Source organism: Malus sylvestris, chromosome 15 (genome assembly GCF_916048215.2).
Source record: "Malus sylvestris chromosome 15, drMalSylv7.2, whole genome shotgun sequence".
Lineage (NCBI taxonomy): Eukaryota > Viridiplantae > Streptophyta > Magnoliopsida > Rosales > Rosaceae > Malus > Malus sylvestris.
The window spans coordinates 54,382,140-54,402,968 of NC_062274.1; the positions used below are offsets into that span (position 1 = coordinate 54,382,140).

Sequence of the window (20,829 nt, forward strand, 5' to 3'; positions counted from 1 at the left end):
GTAGTGGACAATCATCCCTCAATCAAGTCAAAAGTGCCCAAACTAAGTATTTATTTATAACCTATTTCATCCATCCTCATCAAATCTTCTCCACAAGGTAACCCCTAAATCATTCCTTTCTTATTATATTAATTAGCTAATTAATTGATTAATTATTCAACTAATTTCCTAATTAAACACAAATCATGAACTACACCCACAAAACCATCCAAGTGGCTGGTCCATCTCCTCCCAAGGTGGACGGCCACACCCCTATATAAACACCCCCATTCTCTCCAAAACCTAATTCCAATTCTCTTGCTAAATTCTCTAAAATTTCCATACAATTTTCCCACAAAAATCTAACTTTGGCATCAGAGGTTCTTCAGCCAAAGCCCCCTGTAGACATCGAAATTTCGGTAAAATAAATGTTGATAAAAAAAAATTAAAATTTCAATTTTTATGTGTCACATAAATTTTACACATAGCATGTGACTAAACGAAAAATCAAAATAAATCGGAAAAGTCATCAAACAGGACTGTAGACATTGAAATTTCGTTGAAATAAATGTTAGCCATCACATTAAAATTACATTTGTAAACATTGAAATTTTAGTGAAATAAATGTTGACCATTGCATTAAAACTACAACCTTCACCCAAATTCACCTACAACATACACCCAAATTCACCTACAACAATCCATCCAAATTCACCTACAACCTTCACCCAAATTCACCTACAACATACACCCAAATTCACCTACAACAATCCTACCCAAATTCACCTACAACATACACCCAAATTCACCTACAACAATCCATCCAAATTCACCTACAACCTCCACCCAAATTCACCTACCCAAATTCACCTACAACATACACCCAAATTCACCTACAACAATCCATCCAAATTCACCTACAACCTCCACCCAAATTCACCTACAACAATCCACCAATTCACCTACAACATCCACCAAAACAAATGGATGGTGGTGGTTCATTCCCAAAGCCTATAAATAGGCTCCTCCATCAAAGAATCAAAGGAGGATTTTTTAGATACACTTTCTCTACTCCCAAATTGGAAGAGAAGTCACACCACACCAAAGCCTTGAAGCCTCGAAACTTAGAAGCTCTCAAGCGAATCCCGAAGGATCAAGAAAGCCCTCTTCGTTCTTCGTGAAATCCTCCTTCAAGATCAAGCCCCAACGCCCCTTGAAGAACTTCCACCCATTCAAGATCAAGCCTCGACGGCCCTTGAAGAAGGTGTTCATCGTTCATCATCTGTTCGTCCAAGATCAAGCCTCGACGGCCCCTGGATCAACAACACTACATCTACATGTTTCAAAGATAGAATCAGAGGCCAAATTCGTAGAAGAGATTGTAACCCCTAAATCATCAAACACAAATATTATTTTGTACACGTGTTCTTGTCTCATTCATTGCAGGAATTCCGTGTTTACAAATTTGGCACGCCCAGTGGGACTAGTCTCTACCTCTCATCTCTATCTTTGAATCCGCAACAAGCACAAATGGCGTCAAGGAAGGCCCAAGTTGTTCTCGCTGCCAATGCAAGAAACAAGAGCGTCATCACGGCAGGGGGCATCACTTCAGGCATCATAACTCGAAGCAAGGCAAAAGCTCTTTCCGCCGCCTCTTTCGCCCCTTCGTCAACTCCGCCGAAGGCACAAGAGCACCCGAGGTTCGAACCGGTGATCACCCTGGCCTCGCTCAGGGCGCCAAGAGAGGAAAGCCAGAGGAAGTACTCTGAATCCTTACTTTCCGATGCCGACTCAAGCAGCGGCATAGCTATGCAAGTCATGGTTACTGGAACAACTTCAATTGAGGAGCAGCTGGCTCAGATGAATGAAGCAATCGCAAAGCTCACAAGGACTGTGGAGGAAAAAGACCTGCAAATCGCAGCACTCGTTAACCAGCTAGATGCAAAGCCCGATGAGAAAGTCAGGCAAGGGGATAATCCAGTAAAGAAGGAAAACGACGAGGATGAGGAACCTCCATTGGAGAACGTCGAAGAGACGCTGAAGCCAGACCAAGCGGCGACACTCATGGGGTCTCTCTCTATCCAGCAGCTGCAGGAGATGATCGCCAACACCATCAAGACGCAGTATGAAGGAAGCTCACATGATTCCGTACTATACTCAAAGCCCTACTCCAAAAAGATTGACGCTTTGAAGATGCCGAGGGGTTATCAACCACCAAAGTTTATGCAGTTCGATGGAAATGGGAACCCGAAGCAACATATCGCCCACTTCATTGAAACCTGTAGCAATGCTGGAACAGAGGGAGACTACCTCGTCAAGCAGTTTGTGCGCTCGCTGAAAAGTAACGCCTTTGACTGGTACACCGACCTCGAGCCTGAGTCTATCAACAGTTGGGATCAGCTGGAAAAGGAATTCCTCAACCGCTTCTACAGCACGCGCCGCACCGTAAGCATGCTGGAGCTGACCAGTACGAAACAGTGGAAGGAGGAACCCGTTGTCGACTACATAAATAGATGGCGTTCATTAAGTCTGGATTGCAAAGATCGGCTCTCTGAAACCTCTGCCATTGAGATGTGTGTTCAAGGCATGCACTGGGGGTTACATTACATTCTCCAAGGCATAAAACCAAGAACGTTTGAGGAGCTGGCAACGCGTTCCCACGACATGGAGCTGAGTATCGCCAATCACGGAAAGAATGAGCCGATCACCCACTTCAAGAAGGATAAGGTGTTCGCCCCGAGTGTAGACAAGGCCGGAAAAAAGCCTGCCAAGGAAACTTTTACTGTCAACACTACCCCCATCAAAACCCCATCCATGCCTATCAAAACCCCATCCGCGCCTGTCAAGATTTCCTCCAAGACTAAGGCAAAGGAGACAAAGAGAAGTGAGCCTCCTCGCACCCAAGACAAGTATAAAAACACCTTGAGAGAGTTGGAGCAAAAGACGTACCCTTTTCCTGACTCAGACGTGGATGCAATGTTAGATGACTTGCTGGAAAAGAAGGTAATTGAGTTACCAGAGTGCAAGCGCCCTGAAGAAATGAATCGAACGAACGATCCTAGATACTGCAAATACCATCGTATCGTAAGCCATCATGTGGGCAAATGCTTCGTCCTTAAAGAACTCATCATGAAGCTAGCGCAACAAGGGAGAATCGAACTAGACCTTGAGGACACAGCCGCAACACATACTACTACAGTGGCGTTCGGATCTTTCGATCCTGTGCCTCTCCAAACAACACCCGACCATTCCTATCAATGTGCAAGCTACACGGCGCCTTCTACACAACCATCGCCGGGGGCAAACGAACAAGATGCGTATACCGATGATGATGAAGGATGGACATTGGTGACCTACAAAAAAACAAGGAAACCAAAACCACAAGCCACAAGACCAAAGGTGGAACAAGTGAGAAAACACCGTCGCCGCAACAGTAGGAAGCCTAAAAGAAACGTAAAAGTCGATAAGCCAACGTATGCTGGGGAACCCGTGGAGCAAGAGCCACGCATTCCTGTCTCCTTGCGCGAGTACTTCCCGAATGACTTCTTCCAACAGTGCACTATCGCTGCATGCCATATGGTCGAAGTAGAAACGGAAGAACCTTCAAAAAGCAAAGATACCACCACTGAGGGAGAAAAAACTCTCACGCTCGAAGAAGGTCTGCCAACACACTTTAGCATTGAGGAAGCGCTACGATTACCAAAGAAGATGCGAATAGCATTAGCAGCGGCCTTGGAAAGTCCCAATGAACATGAAGTGCAAGAAAGCAAGAACGAAGACTTGAAGCTTCGGCCACATGAATGTGCCACATGTTGTGCCATAGAGGACGCAATCCATTTCACCGACGAAGACTTGCTGCTAGGATCCAAGCCTCACAACCGTCCTCTCTTCGTCTCTGGGTATGTAAAGGGGCACAAAGTCAACCGCATGCTTGTGGATGGTGGATCAGCCATAAACATCATGCCAAAGTCAACAATGACTACAATCGGCATCAAGGCGGATGAGCTGTCCCTAAGTCGTCTACTAATCCAAGGTTTTAATCAAGGAGGACAAAGAGCGATGGGCATGATCCGAGTGGAGATGACTATTGGTGAACTCAAGTCGAGCACGATATTCCACGTGATTGATGCAAGAACTTCCTACGGCTTACTCTTAGGAAGGCCTTGGATCCATGCGAATGGAGTGGTACCGTCCACCCTTCACCAATGCTTAAAATTCCACCGAGAATGAGTGAAGGTGATCTATGGCGACACCAAACCATTCACTGAAGCCGAATCACATTTCGCGGACGCCAAGTTCTACATGGACGAAGACGTGGTGCCCCAAGCTCTTCCAAAAGAGATCAAATCCACGGGCAAGGCAACACCTAAAAAGCAGGAGCGACAAGCCATGCCCAAGAAGCAAGAAGAAGAAATTATGCCGTCTTCGAGCAAGAACGATAATGAGCTGGCTAGACGTGCAACAACAAAGGGGAGTATGACGCCCTCAAATGGACCAAACACACCCGTCTTCCGATACATCCCGATGTCGAGAAGAAAGAATGGTCAATCTCCGTTCGAATTTGGAGCACACAAAGCCGATGCACAGCGGCATATGGATAATGTAAAGTTGCTCAAGACGAAGGCAGTTTTGCCTCTGACACAGCTAGGCAGCACTAAGGTTGCAAGACTACCACAAGGCTTCATAAAAGCTCTACCGAAGGGGGTGGAACCAAGCTTTCTCCCAACCCAGAGGACCGAAGAAGGTTTTGATCCAAACGCCTATAAACTCATGTCGAAAGCTGGCTACGACTTCGCTTCTTCTTCGGATCATGGAAAAAATATTTCAGACACCGTTAACAATAAAGAACGTGACCTCACCGAGACTCAAAAGAGGTTGAAGAAGCATGGTTACGGAGTTGATAACAACAAAGCTGGACTTGGCTTCACACCAACTGCACCCGTGAAGATCTCAAGCAAAGCGAAAAATGCTAGCACTCAACACATCAGCGTGAGTATTGAACAAGATCATGATGAGCCTAAATCCACCCCTTGGACGTCAGTATTCGATAGGATGAATCGTTCAAGACCCAGAATGTCAGCACTTAATCGCATTGGTGGTCAAAACCGAACCTCCGTCTTCAAGAGACTTAACATGCCAGCATCCCAAAGCTCTGTTTTTGAAAGGTTGTCAAAACCTAAGAGGCAAAGCAACACGACTAGCTCTCTTCCTCGTCAGTCAGCTTTGGAAAGACTTGAAGACAACAAGAAGTTTTTTAGAAATAGGAGGACAGTGTCAAAGGAAGAAAAGCTCGACATGATAGCAGAAAAATGTGATATTCGAAGCTCAATTCCTTCAAGGATGAAGCGCCAAGCAATCTTGGAGGTGGACACAAACGGACCACTGAAAGTAAGAAGGCGCACCATCATCCACACTGGACAATCTTCATGCCAACAAGCCCAAGAGGATGTCATTGAAGAGGAGATCCAAGGCATCTTCCTCGGCACGATCCATAAAGACAAAGAAGATGAAATCCCTAAGGAAGACGTCGCTTCTGGCTCTTTCGACTCAAAATCGCCACCTCGATCGCTGGGGGCATGCTCCAAGTCAAGCGAAGTTGAAGGAATAACTCATGTCACTTCAAAGAAATTACACATGAAACCTACGTCGCATTCACAAATGCACCAGTCGAAAAGGGGGCAAGAAACTATTGGTAGCACACTTTTAAGCATAGATGAAGCTGAGATTGATAACATAAACGAAGCCGATTTAATTCAAGAGGTCATGGATGCAGGACGGAACTTAAATGTTGCCTTTAAAAAATCAGGGGAACTCCGCGCTTACATAGATTTTCGTAACCACAACACCCGAAAGGATGACACCGAAGAGGAATTCCAAGATGTCTTCCACATCACGATCCAAGAAGGCAAAGAAGATGAGATCCCCGAAGAAGATGTCACTGCTGCGCCACCGCAACTTGAGGATGGGGGGCAATCCACGGTCGATGATCTCAAGGAGCTCAACTTAGGCACAAAAGAGGAGCAGAAACCTATCTTCGTGAGTGCGCTGCTAAGTGCAGACGAGGTAGATGAGTATTACCAACTGTTATCAGAGTACAAAGACGTCTTTGCTTGGACTTACAAGGAAATGCCCGGCCTTGACCCTGTCATCGCTGTACATCATCTTGCAGTTAAGCCTGGAACGAGACCAATAAAGCAAACTCAAAGGCGCTATCGATCCGAGCTCATTCCACAAATCGAGGTAGAGATTGACAAGCTAATCGAAGCAGGCTTCATTCGAGATGTGCAATACCCCAAGTGGATCTCCAACATCGTCATCGTCCTTAAGAAATCTGGACAAATACGTGTTTGTGTAGACTTTCGGGACCTCAATGACGCTTGCCCAAAAGATGACTTTCCCTTGCCGATCATCGAAATCATGGTGGACGCAACCACTGGCCATGAGGCACTGTCATTTATGGACGGCTCTTCTGGATACAATCAAATTCGTATGGCTCTCGAAGATGAGGAACTAACAGCATTCCGCACTCCAAAAGGTATCTACTGCTACAAGGTGATGCCCTTTGGTCTAAAGAACGCTGGAGCCACATATCAGCGAGCAATGCAGAAAATCTTCAATGACATGCTACACAAAAACGTAGAATGTTATGTAGACGATGTGGTGGTCAAAACAAAGAAAAGATCAGATCACTTGAAGGATTTGCGAGTAGTGTTCGAAAGGCTGCGAAAATACAACCTCAAGATGAACCCGTTAAAATGTGCATTTGGCGTCACCTCTGGAAAGTTTCTCGGCTTCGTTGTCAAGCACCGTGGCATTGAAGTGGACCAATCAAAGATCAAGGCCATTCAAAACATGCCCGAGCCAAGAAACATGCACGAGCTGAAAAGTCTACAAGGACGACTAGCCTTCATCAGACGCTTCATCTCCAACCTTGCAGGGCGTTGTCAACCGTTTAGTCGACTCATGAAAAAGGATGTCCCGTTCGTATGGGACGAAGCGTGCCACAACGCTTTTGAAAGCATAAAAAAATATTTATCAAGTCCACCTGTCCTGGGGGCGCCTGTGCCTGGGAAACCACTCATATTGTACATCGCCGCTCAGGAAAGTTCAGTGGGAGCACTCTTGGCACAAGAAAACGAATTCCAGAAAGAAGGAGCGCTTTACTACCTGAGTCGAACACTCACTGGCGCTGAGTTGAACTACTCCCCAATAGAAAAAATGTGCCTTGCCTTGGTGTTTGCCATCCAGAAACTCAGACATTACATGCATGCTTACACCATCCACTTGGTTGCTAAAGCTGACCCGGTTAAATACGTCATGTCCAAGCCAGTTTTGACAGGGCGACTAGCTAAATGGGCGTTGATTCTCAATCAATACGAGATCATTTACGTCCCAGCTAAAGCCGTCAAGGGACAAGCATTAGCAGACTTCCTTGCCGATCATCCAATCCCAGCCGATTGGAAAATCTCAGACGACTTGCCTGACGAGGAGGTATTCTACATTGACATATTCCCGAGATGGACGATGTTCTTCGACGGATCTGCACGAGCAGACGGAGCGGGGGCAGGAGTAGTATTCATGTCGCCACAAAGGCAAATACTACCTTATTCATTCCAACTAAGCGAATTGTGCTCCAACAACGTCGCTGAGTACCAAGCACTAATCATCGGGCTCCAAATGGCGATCAACATGGAAATCACAACCCTCGAGGTATATGGCGACTCCAAGCTCATAATTAGTCAACTCTTGACTGAATATGAGGTGAGAAAAGACGATCTCGTCCCGTACTTCCGACTGGCAACTCAGCTGCTACAAAAGTTCGAGGCCGTAACACTAGAACATGTGCCGAGAAAAGAAAATCAAATGGCAGACGCTCTCGCTAACCTAGCCTCGAGTATGACACTAGGAGAAGACGAAGCGGCAGACGTGCCAGTTTGCCAAAGATGGGTCATCCCCCTCGCCACCGAAATGCTACTAGATGATACAAATGTCATCTCGGTACTTCCAGTCGATGTTGAAGAATGGAGACAACCATTGATTGACTACTTAGAGTATGGAAAACTTCCAAATGATCCTAGACACCGCTCTGAAATACGTCGACGAGCACCTCGCTTCCTCTACTACAAAGAAACACTCTACCGGCGCTCTTTCGAAGGAGTACTTCTGAGATGCCTAGGTGAGGAAGAAGCCAATCAAGCCATGGAAGAAGCGCACTCAAGCGTGTGCGGGGCGCATCAATCTGGACCAAAGCTACATTTCCAGCTCAAAAGAATGGGTTACTACTGGCCAAGTATGGTGAAGGATTGCCTGGAACATGCCAAAAGGTGCCAAGCTTGCCAATTCCACGCCAACTTCATACATCAACCACCTGAACCATTACACCCTACAACTGCTTCGTGGCCATTCGATGCATGGGGACTGGACGTCGTGGGACCAATTACTCCAAAGTCATCTGCAGGAGAAGCCTACATCCTAGCTGCAACAGATTACTTTTCCAAGTGGGCTGAAGCCATACCCCTAAGGGAAGTAAAAAAGGAAACTGTTGTCCGTTTCATCAAAGAACATATCATCCACAGATATGGTGTGCCTCGCTACATTATCACGGACAATGGAAAACAGTTCTCCAACCGACTTGTAGACGAGCTCTGTGAGAAATACAAGTTCAAGCAGCACAAGTCTTCCATGTATCATGCTCCGGCCAACGGTCTCGCGGAAGCATTCAACAAAACATTGTGCAACCTCTTAAAGAAGGTGATCGGCCGAACAAAGAGGGACTGGCATGAAAGAATAAGCGAAGCACTTTGGGCATATAGGACGACGCATAGGACTCTTACCCAAGCTACCCCTTATTCTCTCGTATATGGCGTGGAAGCTGTTTTACCGCTAGAAAGTCAAATCCCCTCACTTAGGATGGCTATACAAGAAGGTTTGACTGATGAAGAGAATGCAAAGTTGCGCCTTCAAGAGTTGGAATCACTTGACGAAAGAAGGCTCGAAGCTCAACAACACCTGGAATGCTACCAAGCACGGCTATCCAAAACATTCAACAAGAAGGTCCGCCCAAGGTCTTTCCAAACTGGAGATCTCGTCCTTGCATTACGAAGGCCTATCATCACAACTCACAAGACAAAAAGCAAGTTCACATCAAAGTGGGATGGACCGTACGTAATACAAGAGGTCTACATAAGCGGCGCCTACTTAATCATGGCAGAGGACGGCTTGAAGATCGGTCCCATCAATGGCAGATTCTTGAAGCGTTACTACCCCTAAAAGGCGACGACCAGACTCCTAGCCTGCATGAGCCTAAACTGCACACGGCACAAGGCTCCTGGCCCACAAGAGCATAAACTGTGTACGGCAAAATCATCATCAAAATCACTATAAAAAAAAAATCATCGTTCATTTGAACTACGTTATGACTTGATCCCTCATCAACCGGGGGTACGTAGGCAACTTGAAACTTCAAAACTTCAAGTACAGTCACATCACCAACAAAAACACAAACACTTTGAAGAATAAATAGCAATTCAAGATATGAATATTTTATTTCTTTAAAGAAATGATTTGGTTACAAAGCCATATTACAAAGGTGAGCACTACGCCAACGTCACCACCAAGGGAAAACTGTGACCAAAAGGCATTACACAGCAAAACCCCACCTGCAACACATGGTGCGCACACCCGAAGCAAGTGGACCTCCAAGTCAGCCACGCGACCTCGTCCGCAAACACCTTCTTTTCCGTTGACTCTTCTTCTTCCTCTCATAAAAGTTGCACAGTCACCCACAAACGAAAGGAAGACCTGCAGATGCACAAAATCTGAATCCAGATGTGGTGTTTCTCTCTCTCTCCTTTGCAGCGACGTCTCTCTCTCCAAGCCACAACAAAGACAAACCTGTAGCAACAAGAATGAAGCTGCAGCGGTTGAAGACGGGGAAAGCAACTCGGCCTTGTCATTCGAACCTGCACTCGCATTCACTTTCTCTGACCGAGTCAAGCAGAGCAGACTTTTGATGCCTTCCTAGGTTCTTCGCCGGTTTAGCAACCTCAGCCTGACAGAGCACTATATAAAAAATAAAAAATATATATATATATTTATATATGCGGCAAACCGTCCTCAGCAATAAAACATACCTCACAGAGTGAAGGCAGCGCCCTCCTTCCTCTTCTCCATTGGTGGAAACATTTGCAGCGCCGTCGAGGACGATAAACGGAAGCCCGAGCGGTTGTAGCAACCATGCTGCAGTCCTTCATCCTTCCGTCTTCATACTCTCATGCAACTCTCCCTGAAGCTTGCAGGATAATGAAGTTTGTTGTTGCTGCCCTAATTTTGATGATGGTGAGCTTTTCCTCTGCCGCAGTGAAGACTTCGGATGAACACGATGAACATAGACGTGACCGACTGCAGGGTGATGGGGTTGAAGAAGCTGCACCACTTTTTGTCCAACACCGAGCTCACCACACGGCAGATGAGAAGAGCACGTCGCAGCAAAGAAACAGGAGAGTGCATTTAAGATTCAGGGCAGTAAGCTGGTACAGTGTCTATGTAAAGACTATGCAATGCCCTATGTATGTATGCATGTGTGTATGAATGCGTGTGTATATATATATTGGTCTCAACAGGCTGCAAATAAAACCGGTTTGCATGTAGTGCAGTGACTGTGCAAACAGTGATCCGCATGCGATACAGTGACTGTGTAAAAAAGCAATCCGCATCCAATGAAGATTGTGGTAAGGTGATTGTGCAAGTGAAAAGATGGTCCGCATGCGAGAAGAACGCAATGCAGTGAGGAAGGCAAAAAAAAAAAAAAAAAAAAAAAAAAAAAAAAAAAAAAACCAACTGTGCTATCGTCAAGCCACTCACGAGTGTGTATTACTATTCGCAAGTCAATAATGGAAAAGGAAATGGGTGGTGATGACAAAATGATGCTTCCAGTCACCATCTAAAAAGAAATTGGTGCACTAGTCACCATCTAAAAGGAAGTGGGTGCATAGGGAAGTAATGCATCTTAGTCAGATATGCGTTTTGTTTGCGTTTTGTTTGCGTTTCAACACAACATACTGAATAAAATAAGGCATGTCCATTAATATCTCCGAGAAATTACACGAAAAAAAAAAAAAAAAAAAAAAAAGCCTTCACGAATGTCACTTGTGTGAAGCCTCAGTACTTGGAGCCTTGGTACTCGGTGGAACCCTAAAGGAGGGAGGCACTGAAGATAACTTATTCGGAGCCTCAATACTTGGTTGAATTCCAGATGACGAAGGCAAAAAGTGCCTCCGGAATACATCCACAAACTTCCGATGGTCACTTTGAATTCGACCTTCGGAGTCCGTCAGCTGATCAAGCTTCCTCTTCATGCTCGTCGAATAACTATTTGCAAGCACATGCAACTCTCTATTCTCACGCTTGAGCTGCCTAATCTCTTGACTAAGAGCCGCCACCTCGGCTGTCAATGATTCAACCTGGCGAGTTCGAGCAAGTAAGCGTTGGCCCATGTTGGAAACAGAGTTCGCACACTGGACACTGAGAGCCTGGGACTCTTGAACAGCTAACTCATCGGACCGTCGTGAAAGTATCCTATTATCTTTAGGAGTGATGAGGTTTCTAGCTACAACCGTAGCCGTGGTTGCATCCCTCATCACAGAGTCCTCAACTGTAAGAGGGCCATTAGAAGAAAAAAAAGACGGGCGCCATACATTACCCTGACGCGGTGCACCTGTGTCACTGCTAAGACTCAAATCTAAGCAAATGTTAAAAGGGGAAGCCATTTTCAAAAAATACTAAAAGAAAAAGGTTGGATGAAGCAAAGAGTAGCAGAGATAATTTTTCACGGGCAGGCAATCTTCAAATTTTGCGTGTTGAATACAATTGACACCTCTTAAAAATGAGAGGCAGCACAACCATTCGTTCGTAAATCGAAGAGACACCACTCTCCGAATTTCAAAACCCGGATTTTCCTGCGTAAAGTCCGTCGACACTTTTCAGACACAATCTCAGCTTTCGGCTATCACGTGCAACTTTGTCAGATATCACTGACAAAGTTGAAAACGCGTGAGGTCCATTATGCCAACTACCACACTTCTGCCGACAAGCGTGGGTGACAAGGCCACGCTCGCCCTGCCACTTGATGTTGAGAGCTCACCATATAATTCGACCTCCATCCCATAGCAAGACACGCATCCAGCCTGACCCCTTTCTTCCTTGCCGAAGACATCTGCAACCAAAACTCAGTTTCTTCCTCCCTGAAAACACATCCAGCCTGACCTTTCTTCCTCGCCGAGGGCATCTGCAACCAAAACTCAGTTTTCTTCCTCCCTAGAAACGCCTCTTCAACCAAGCCACACCAGAGTAAAGGTATCTCATATCATTGGGGTTGAGAGCAAGAGTATCTCATAGCATGCTTTCTCCCTATCCTTTTCTTTGTCCTCCCTCTTCACTGCGAAGACAAGGATAAAGAAAGCAATATGTCGGAACCTCCACTCAAGCTCCTGATGATGCAGGTGAAGATGATGCAGATGAAGATTATGCATCGAAGCGTATGGAGACAAGCACGACGAATGCATGTGCTGATCGTCCGCTACTTCTTCAAAAGCAAAAGTATCTCATATCACTGGGGTCGAAAGCAAAGGTATCTCATATCATGCTCTTCCCCCATCTTCTCATTTGCCCTTGCTCTTGCCTGCTGAACAAGGAGAAAGGATGCAATCAGTCGGAACCTGAAATTAAATGTCCGACCAGGAACTGATTGCCCGGAACCTTTGCCTGGTTACTTACCTAGCGTTGCTCTCGAGTGCTCATCTTCAACTGCTGATATGTCTCGAATCCCCTCAGCAAATGCTTCAGGAGTGTGGATCTGTTAACATCGGCGCTTTGCACTGAAGCTGCCAAGCATGGGTGAGTCGCTGAGAGATTATGCTCCGAAGAACCATTTAAAGGCAAAAGGTTGCACACCGCTTCAGCTATGCAAAAGAAACAAGCAGAGAAGAATGCAATACAACGAGCTGGAATAAATCATGAAGCATGAAGCCCTTCCCTGCATAACCACACAATCCAGACGGATGAGTTCAAGTAAAGATCCAAGCTGGACAGCGTTGCTCTAACCAAAAGGCTCGAGAAGCTTTAACAACCCTTCGCTGGCACCGTCACCGAAGAGCAAAGCCTCGATAATCCTTAAAGATCAAGTCACCAACTGGAAGAAGAGCCCATCAATCTTGAAGATCATACTGTTGACCAAACTGCTCAGGGTTCATATGAAAATGCTGCGAACTTCCTTGATCTTTCAAAGCATGTATGTCCTGAAACTGCTCGTGGTCATGTTTAAGTTCGAAATCAAGCCTCAACGACCCTGACTCAAGATCAAGTGTCCACCACCCTTGAGTCAAATCCAGTTCAAGATTAAGTCTGTGGAAAGTCCGTTGGAGGAAACCAGAAAACTCCTCCAGCCTAGTTCAAGATCAAAGCTGTGGAAAGTCAACAAGCACAACAAAATACGTGCCGATTCATCCATTATCAAAGCCAAGGATCGTCTACTACGTGAGGCTTCTTGTGGTCCAATTTCATCCAAGATCAAGCCTCAACGGCCTTTGAAGAAATTTCAAACAAAATTCAAGAACAAGCCTTAACGGCACTTGAAGAAACTCCCAGACCAGTTCAAGATCAAGCCTCAACGGCCCTTGGATCGACATCTACATTAAGGGACTTCAAAACGCATCTTCTACACGTGGCAAGCACATGTATACTACGCGCCTTGAAGTGGGGGCATTTGTAGACATTGAAATTTCGTTGAAATAAATGTTAGCCATCACATTAAAATTACATTTGTAAACATTGAAATTTTAGTGAAATAAATGTTGACCATTGCATTAAAACTACAACCTTCACCCAAATTCACCTACAACATACACCCAAATTCACCTACAACAATCCATCCAAATTCACCTACAACCTTCACCCAAATTCACCTACAACATACACCCAAATTCACCTACAACAATCCTACCCAAATTCACCTACAACATACACCCAAATTCACCTACAACAATCCATCCAAATTCACCTACAACCTCCACCCAAATTCACCTACCCAAATTCACCTACAACATACACCCAAATTCACCTACAACAATCCATCCAAATTCACCTACAACCTCCACCCAAATTCACCTACAACAATCCACCAATTCACCTACAACATCCACCAAAACAAATGGATGGTGGTGGTTCATTCCCAAAGCCTATAAATAGGCTCCTCCATCAAAGAATCAAAGGAGGATTTTTTAGATACACTTTCTCTACTCCCAAATTGGAAGAGAAGTCACACCACACCAAAGCCTTGAAGCCTCGAAACTTAGAAGCTCTCAAGCGAATCCCGAAGGATCAAGAAAGCCCTCTTCGTTCTTCGTGAAATCCTCCTTCAAGATCAAGCCCCAACGCCCCTTGAAGAACTTCCACCCATTCAAGATCAAGCCTCGACGGCCCTTGAAGAAGGTGTTCATCGTTCATCATCTGTTCGTCCAAGATCAAGCCTCGACGGCCCCTGGATCAACAACACTACATCTACATGTTTCAAAGATAGAATCAGAGGCCAAATTCGTAGAGGAGATTGTAACCCCTAAATCATTAATACAAATATTATTTTGTGCACGTTGTTCTTGTCTCATTCATTGCAGGAATTCCGTGTTTACAAGGACACGTGTCAACACCTGGCAGAGATGATTTATTCCATCTAATTATTTAAATCCAAAAAATCAAGTTTTGGAATTCCATAAATAGAAGGCCAAGGCATTCATTTGAAGGACACCAATTGATAACCAATTCACATTACACTAAAACCTTGAAGCTTTGAAACTCAAAAGCTCCCAAGCAAATCCCGAAGAATCAAGAGAGCTCTCTTCGTTCTTCGTCAAATCCTCATTCAAGATCAAGCCCCAACGGCCCTTGAAGAACTTCCACCAATTCAAGATCAAGCCCCGACGGCCCTTGAAGAAAGTGTTCATCGTTCATCATTCGTTCATCCTTAGATCAAGCCCCGACGGCCCTTTGGATCCACGACGTCAACAAATCTGCACAACTGTTTATCCCAAGATCAAGCCCCGACGGCCCTTTGGACCAACAACATCAAATCCACCCATTGCAAAGATAGAATCAGAGGCTAAATTTGTAGAAGAGATTGTAACCCCTAAATCATCAATACAAATATTATTTTGTACACGTGTTTCTTGTCTCGTTCATCGCAGGGAATTTCCGTGTTCACAAATTTGGCACGCCCAGTGGGACCATCTCTACCTCTCATCTCTATCTTTGAATCCGCAAAAAGCACAAATGGCATCAAAGAAGGCTCAAGTTGTTCTCGCAGCCAATGCAAGGAACAAGAACGTTATCACCGTAGGCGGTGTCACTTCGGGCATCATAACTCGAAGCAAGGCAAGAGCTCTTTCTGCCGCATCTTCCACCCCTGCATCAACTCCGCCGAAGGAACAAGAGCACCTGAGGCACGAACCTGTGATCACCCTGGCTTCGCTAAAGGCGCCAAGGAAGGAAAGCCCAAGGAAGTACTCTGGTTTCATGCTTTCCGATGCTGACTCAAAAGGCAACTCAGCCATGCAAGTCATGACTACTGGAGCGACATCAGTCGATGAGCAGCTGGCTCATATGAATGAAACAATCGCAAGGCTAACACGGATTGTGGAAGAAAAAGACCAACAAATCGCCGTACTAGTCAATCAACTAGATGTAAAGCCCGACGTGAAAATCGAGCAAGGGAATGGTTCAGTAAAAAAGGAAAACAACGAGGATGAAGAGCCTCCGGTGGAGAAAATCGATGTGAAGCTGGAGCCAGGCCAAGCAGAGGCACTCATGGGATCTTTTTCTATCCAACAACTGCAAGAGATGATCGCCAGCACCATCAAGGCGCAGTACGAAGGGAGCTCAAATACCTCATCATTCTACTCAAAGCCCTACTCCAAGAAGATTGATGCCCTAAAGATGCCAAGGGGTTATCAACCACCAAAGTTCATGCAGTTTGATGGAAAAGGAAACCCGAAGCAACATGTCGCACATTTTGTCGAAACCTACAACAATGCAGGGACGGAAGGAGATTACCTCGCCAAGCAGTTTGTGCGCTCGTTAAAAGGAAACGCCTTTGAATGGTACACAGACCTGGAGCCTGAATCTATCAACAGCTGGGAACAGTTGGAAAGGGAATTCCTCAACCGCTTCTACAGCACCCGCCGCACCGTGAGCATGTTAGAGCTGACAAGCACGAAGCAATGGAGGGATGAGCCAATCGTGGATTACATCAACCGATGGCGCAATCTGAGCCTCGACTGCAAGGACAGGCTTTCGGAGATCTCTTCGATCGAGATGTGCGTCCAAGGCATGCAATGGGGGTTACACTATATCCTTCAAGGCATCAAACCACGAACATTTGAAGAGTTAGCCACCCGTGCCCACGATATGGAGCTAAGTATTGCCCATCACGGGAAGAAAGAGCCGATCACCGACTTCAAGAAGGATAAGGTGTTCTCCCCAAATGTAGACAAGACTGGGAAGAAACCCCCCAATGAAGCGTTCACCGTCAGCACTGCGCCCGTCAAGACCGTCTCCACGCCTATCAAGATCTCCTCTAAAACCAAAGCAAATGAGATAAAGAAAAGTGAGCCTCCTCGTACCCAAGAAAGGTACAAAAGCACCTTGAAGGAATTGGAGCAGAAGGTATACCCTTTTCCTGACTCAGACATGGATGCAATGTTAGACGACTTGCTAGAAAAGAAGGTAATTGAGCTACCCGAATGCAAGCGGCCTGAAGAAATGAATCGCATAAACGATCCTAAATACTGCAAGTACCATCGAATCGTGAGCCATCCTGTGGGTAAATGCTTCGTCCTCAAAGAGCTCATCATGAAACTAGCACAACAAGGGCGAATCGAGCTCGACCTCGAAGACACGGCCGCGACGCACACTACTACAATTGCATTTGGATCTTTCGATCCTGTGCCTCTCCAAGTAGCACTTGACCATTCCTATCAACGCTCAAGTTACACGATACCTTCTGCACAACCATCACCGGGGCAAACGAACAAGATGCACATGCCGATGATGAAGAAGGATGGACATTGGTGACCTACAAAAAAATAAGGAAACCAAAACCACAAGCCATAAGACAAAAGGTGGAACAAGTGAGAAAGCACTGTCCCCGCAACAGTGGGAAGCCCAAAAGGAACGTAAAAGTTGATAAGCCAATGTATGTTGGGGAACCTACGGAGCAAAAGCCACGCATTCCTATCTTATTACACGAGTACTTCCCGAACGACTTCTTCCAACAGGGCATTATCGCTGCATGCCACACTTTACCATTGAGGAAGCGCTGCGATTACCAAAGAAGATGCGAATAGCATTAGCAGCAATCTTGGAAAGTCCCAATGACCACGAAGTGCAAGAAAGTAAGAACGAAGGCTTCAAACTTCGGCCACATGAATATGGCACATGCTGTGCTATCGAAGACACAATCCATTTCACCGACGAAGACTTGCTGCTAGGATCGAAGCCTCACAACCGTCCTCTCTTCGTCTCTAGGTACGTAAGGGAGCACAAAGTCAACCGCATGCTTGTGGATGGTGGATCAGCCATAAACATCATGCCAAAGTCAACAATGACTACAATCGGCATCAAGGTGGATGAACTGTCCTTAAGTCGTCTACTAATTCAAGGTTTTAATCAAGGAGGACAAAAAGCAATGGGCATGATCCGAGTAGAGATGACTATTGGTGAACTCAAGTCGAGCACGATATTCCACGTGATTGATGCAAGAACTTCCTACGGCTTGCTCTTAGGAAGGCCTTGGATCCATGCAAATGGAGTAGTACCGTCCACCCTTCACCAATGCTTGAAATTCTACCGAGAAGGAGTGAAGGTGATCTATGGCGACACCAAACCATTCACCGAAGCCGAATCACATTTCGCAGACGCCAAGTTCTACATGGATGAAGACATGGTGCTCGAAGCTCTTCCAAAAGAGATCAAATCCACGGGTAAAGCAACACCTAACAAGCAGGAGTGGCAAGCCATGCCCAAGAAGCAAGAAGAAGAAGCCATGTCGTCTTTAAGCAAGAATGATGATGAGCTTGCTAAACCTGCAACAACCAAAGGGAGTAAGACGCCCTCAAATGTATTAAACACACCCGTTTTCCGATACATCCCGATGTCAAGAAGAAAGAATGGTCAATCCCCATTCGAAACTGAAGCAAGCAAAGTCGATGCACAACGGTACATGGATAATGTAAAGTTGCTCAAGACGAATGCAGTTCTACCTCTGACACAGCTAAGCAACGCTAAGGTTGCAAGATTACCACAAGGCTTCGTAAAAGCTCTACCAAAGAGAGCGGAACCAAGTTTTCTCCCAACCAAGAGGACTGAAGAAGGTTTTGATCCGAACGCCTACAAACTCATGTCAAAAGCTGGGTACGACTTCGTTTCTTCTTCAAATCCTGGAAAAAAGGTTTCAAACACCGTCAACAATAAAGAACGTGACCTCACCGAGACTCAAAAGAAGTTGAAGAAGTATGGTTACGGAGTTAACAACAACAAAGCTGGACTTGGCTTCACACCAAATGCACCCGTGAAGATTTCAAGCCAAGCGAAAAATGCTAGCACTCAACATATCAGTGTGAGCATTGAACAAGATCAAAAGGAGCCTAAATCCACCCCTCGAACGCCAGTCTTCGATAGGATGAATCGTTTAAGACCTAGAACGTCAGCCCTTGATCACATTGGTGGTCAAAACCGAACCTCCGTCTTCAAGAGGCTTAACAGGCCAACCTCCCGAAGCTCTATTTTTGAAAGGTTGTCAAAACCTAATAAGCAAAGCAACACAGCTAGCTCTCCTCCTCGTCAGTCAGCTTTGGAAAGACTTGAAGACAACATGAAGTTTTCTGGAAATAGGGAAACAACGTCAAAGGAAGAAAAGCTCGACAGGCTAGCAGGAAAAGGTGATATTCGAAGCTCGATTCCTTCAAGGATGAAGCGCCAAGCAACTTTGGAAGTCGACACAAAAGGACCACTGAAGGTAAGGAGGCGCACCATCATCTACACCGGCCAATCTTCACGGCAACAAACCCAAGAGGACTGCACTGAAGAGAAGGCCCAAGAAGACAAAGAAGACGAAATCCTGGAAGAAGACGTCACTTCCGGCTCTGTCAACCCAAAATCTTCACCTCAATCGCTAGGGGCATGTTCCAAAAACATGCCAGTCAAGCCGAGTGAAGTTGAAGGATGGACATATGTCACTCCAAAGAAACTGCACAAGAAACATATGTCTTTTCCACAAGTTCACCAATGGGAAAGGGGGCAAAGTAGCTCTTGTTCACCTCCAGAACAATGTGAAAGTGTTAGAGATAATGAAACTTTGACACGAAGATCATCCGTCCCCATCACGATGCGTGATTTCTTTCCTGAAGACTTCTTCAACTACTCAGTCAAGGCTCCTTGCTATGAAGATTGCGAGGAACGACTCTCTCAGATCGCTTGACGAACAAAGCTCCTTGTCCGCACGAGCCTAAACTGTAGGACACGAAGCTCCTCGCCTACACGAGCCTAAACTGCATGGCACAACACTCCTGGTCTGCACGAGCATAAAAGGCAATACCAAATGCTCCTTGTTCGCACGAGCCTAAACTGCACGAACCAAGGCTCCTCGCCTGCACGAGCCTAAACTGCATGGCACAACGCTCCTGGTCTGCACGAGCATAAAAGGCAACACCAGAGCTCCTGGCCCGCAAGAACATAAACTGTGTACGGCAAAATCATCATCAAAATCATAAAAAAAAAATGGATTTGAACTACGTTACGACTTGATCTCTTCTTTGGAGGGGTACGTAGGCAGCTCGAATGTTCAATTTTTCGAGTTCAGTCACATCAAGATAAAAAAAATAAAAATAAAATAAATGTTTTATTAAAGAAAGTCAATTTTTGTTTAAAAAAAAAAAAATATATATATATATATATGAGTGTTTCGGCCCAGCAGGCCACAAGCCCAATTCGGTTCTTCATATGCGAAGAAACCCAAACCAGACTTCTCCAAAGCAGCGGGTATAATCACCGGTGCTAGCCCGAGTCCGAGCCCACGGCGAGAATGGAAGCTTTTTTCAGAGGTTGGCGTCAGCACTACCGTCGGAAACTTCAAAGCCGCAATCTCCAACAGAGTTCCTCTGTCCGATCCCTGGCTCTCTGATGACTCCCGTGGATCTCTCCTCCCTTTCCCTTCGTCTCTGTAGAAATTTGGGGCACCCGGAGGGCACCCAAATTCAGTCTCTCTCTTCAGTTCCCACAGCGCCGTAGTTTCTGATCTATGATGCACGGGTTGGATCGACAACCTCCTCTTCTGCTTCTACCTTCACCGTCAATCAGACCAAAGTCAAACAAATCTCATGGAACCCTAGAGCTTTCATGTACGAAGGTCTGCTGACAGACGCCGAATGCGATCACTTGATCTCCATCGCGAAATCAGAGCTGAAGAGATCCGCCGTCGTTGGAGCATCGAGGAGCCACCCGGCATCGCTGAGCGAGTCAAGGCTATTAGAAGACATCACAGGAGGAATCTCGACGACCCCAGTCCGTCAAACCAGGAGGCTGACCCAAATCCCAAATCTTCCGAGACCTGTTGCTCGACTTTATTGCAGAATCAAAATTTTCCCAATCCAAGATCCTCTCTTTCTCTCTTCGATGGCTCCGAGGAAACTGGTAGAAGACCCGCCGGCCGCCCTGGTGGAGAACTTTGACGATAAAGATCAGAACCAAATGGACTCTGACCCAAATCAATCCAGTGTGAATTGTCTGATGATTCATCCCCACTGA

The 20,829-nt window shown here is 45.8% G+C and overlaps 1 protein-coding gene and 1 long non-coding RNA gene across 2 annotated transcripts; one reads left to right on the plus strand and one right to left on the minus strand.

Annotated features, from left to right (window-relative positions):
• Positions 1–533: 533 nt before the first annotated feature.
• LOC126605289 (uncharacterized) lies at positions 534–1,025 on the minus strand. Its single transcript, XR_007616908.1, has 2 exons — positions 873–1,025; positions 534–835 (listed from the first exon to the last, which is right to left on the minus strand). It is a non-coding gene; the product is annotated as an uncharacterized LOC126605289 (long non-coding RNA).
• A 3,174-nt stretch (positions 1,026–4,199) lies between these two features.
• Positions 4,200–20,829, plus strand: LOC126603114 (uncharacterized). The gene is made up of 3 exons (XM_050269859.1): positions 4,200–4,215; positions 17,891–18,866; positions 20,444–20,829. The coding sequence occupies exons 2-3, from the start codon at positions 17,957–17,959 to the stop codon at positions 20,827–20,829; spliced, it is 1,296 nt and encodes a 431-aa protein (XP_050125816.1). The 5' UTR covers positions 4,200–4,215; positions 17,891–17,956.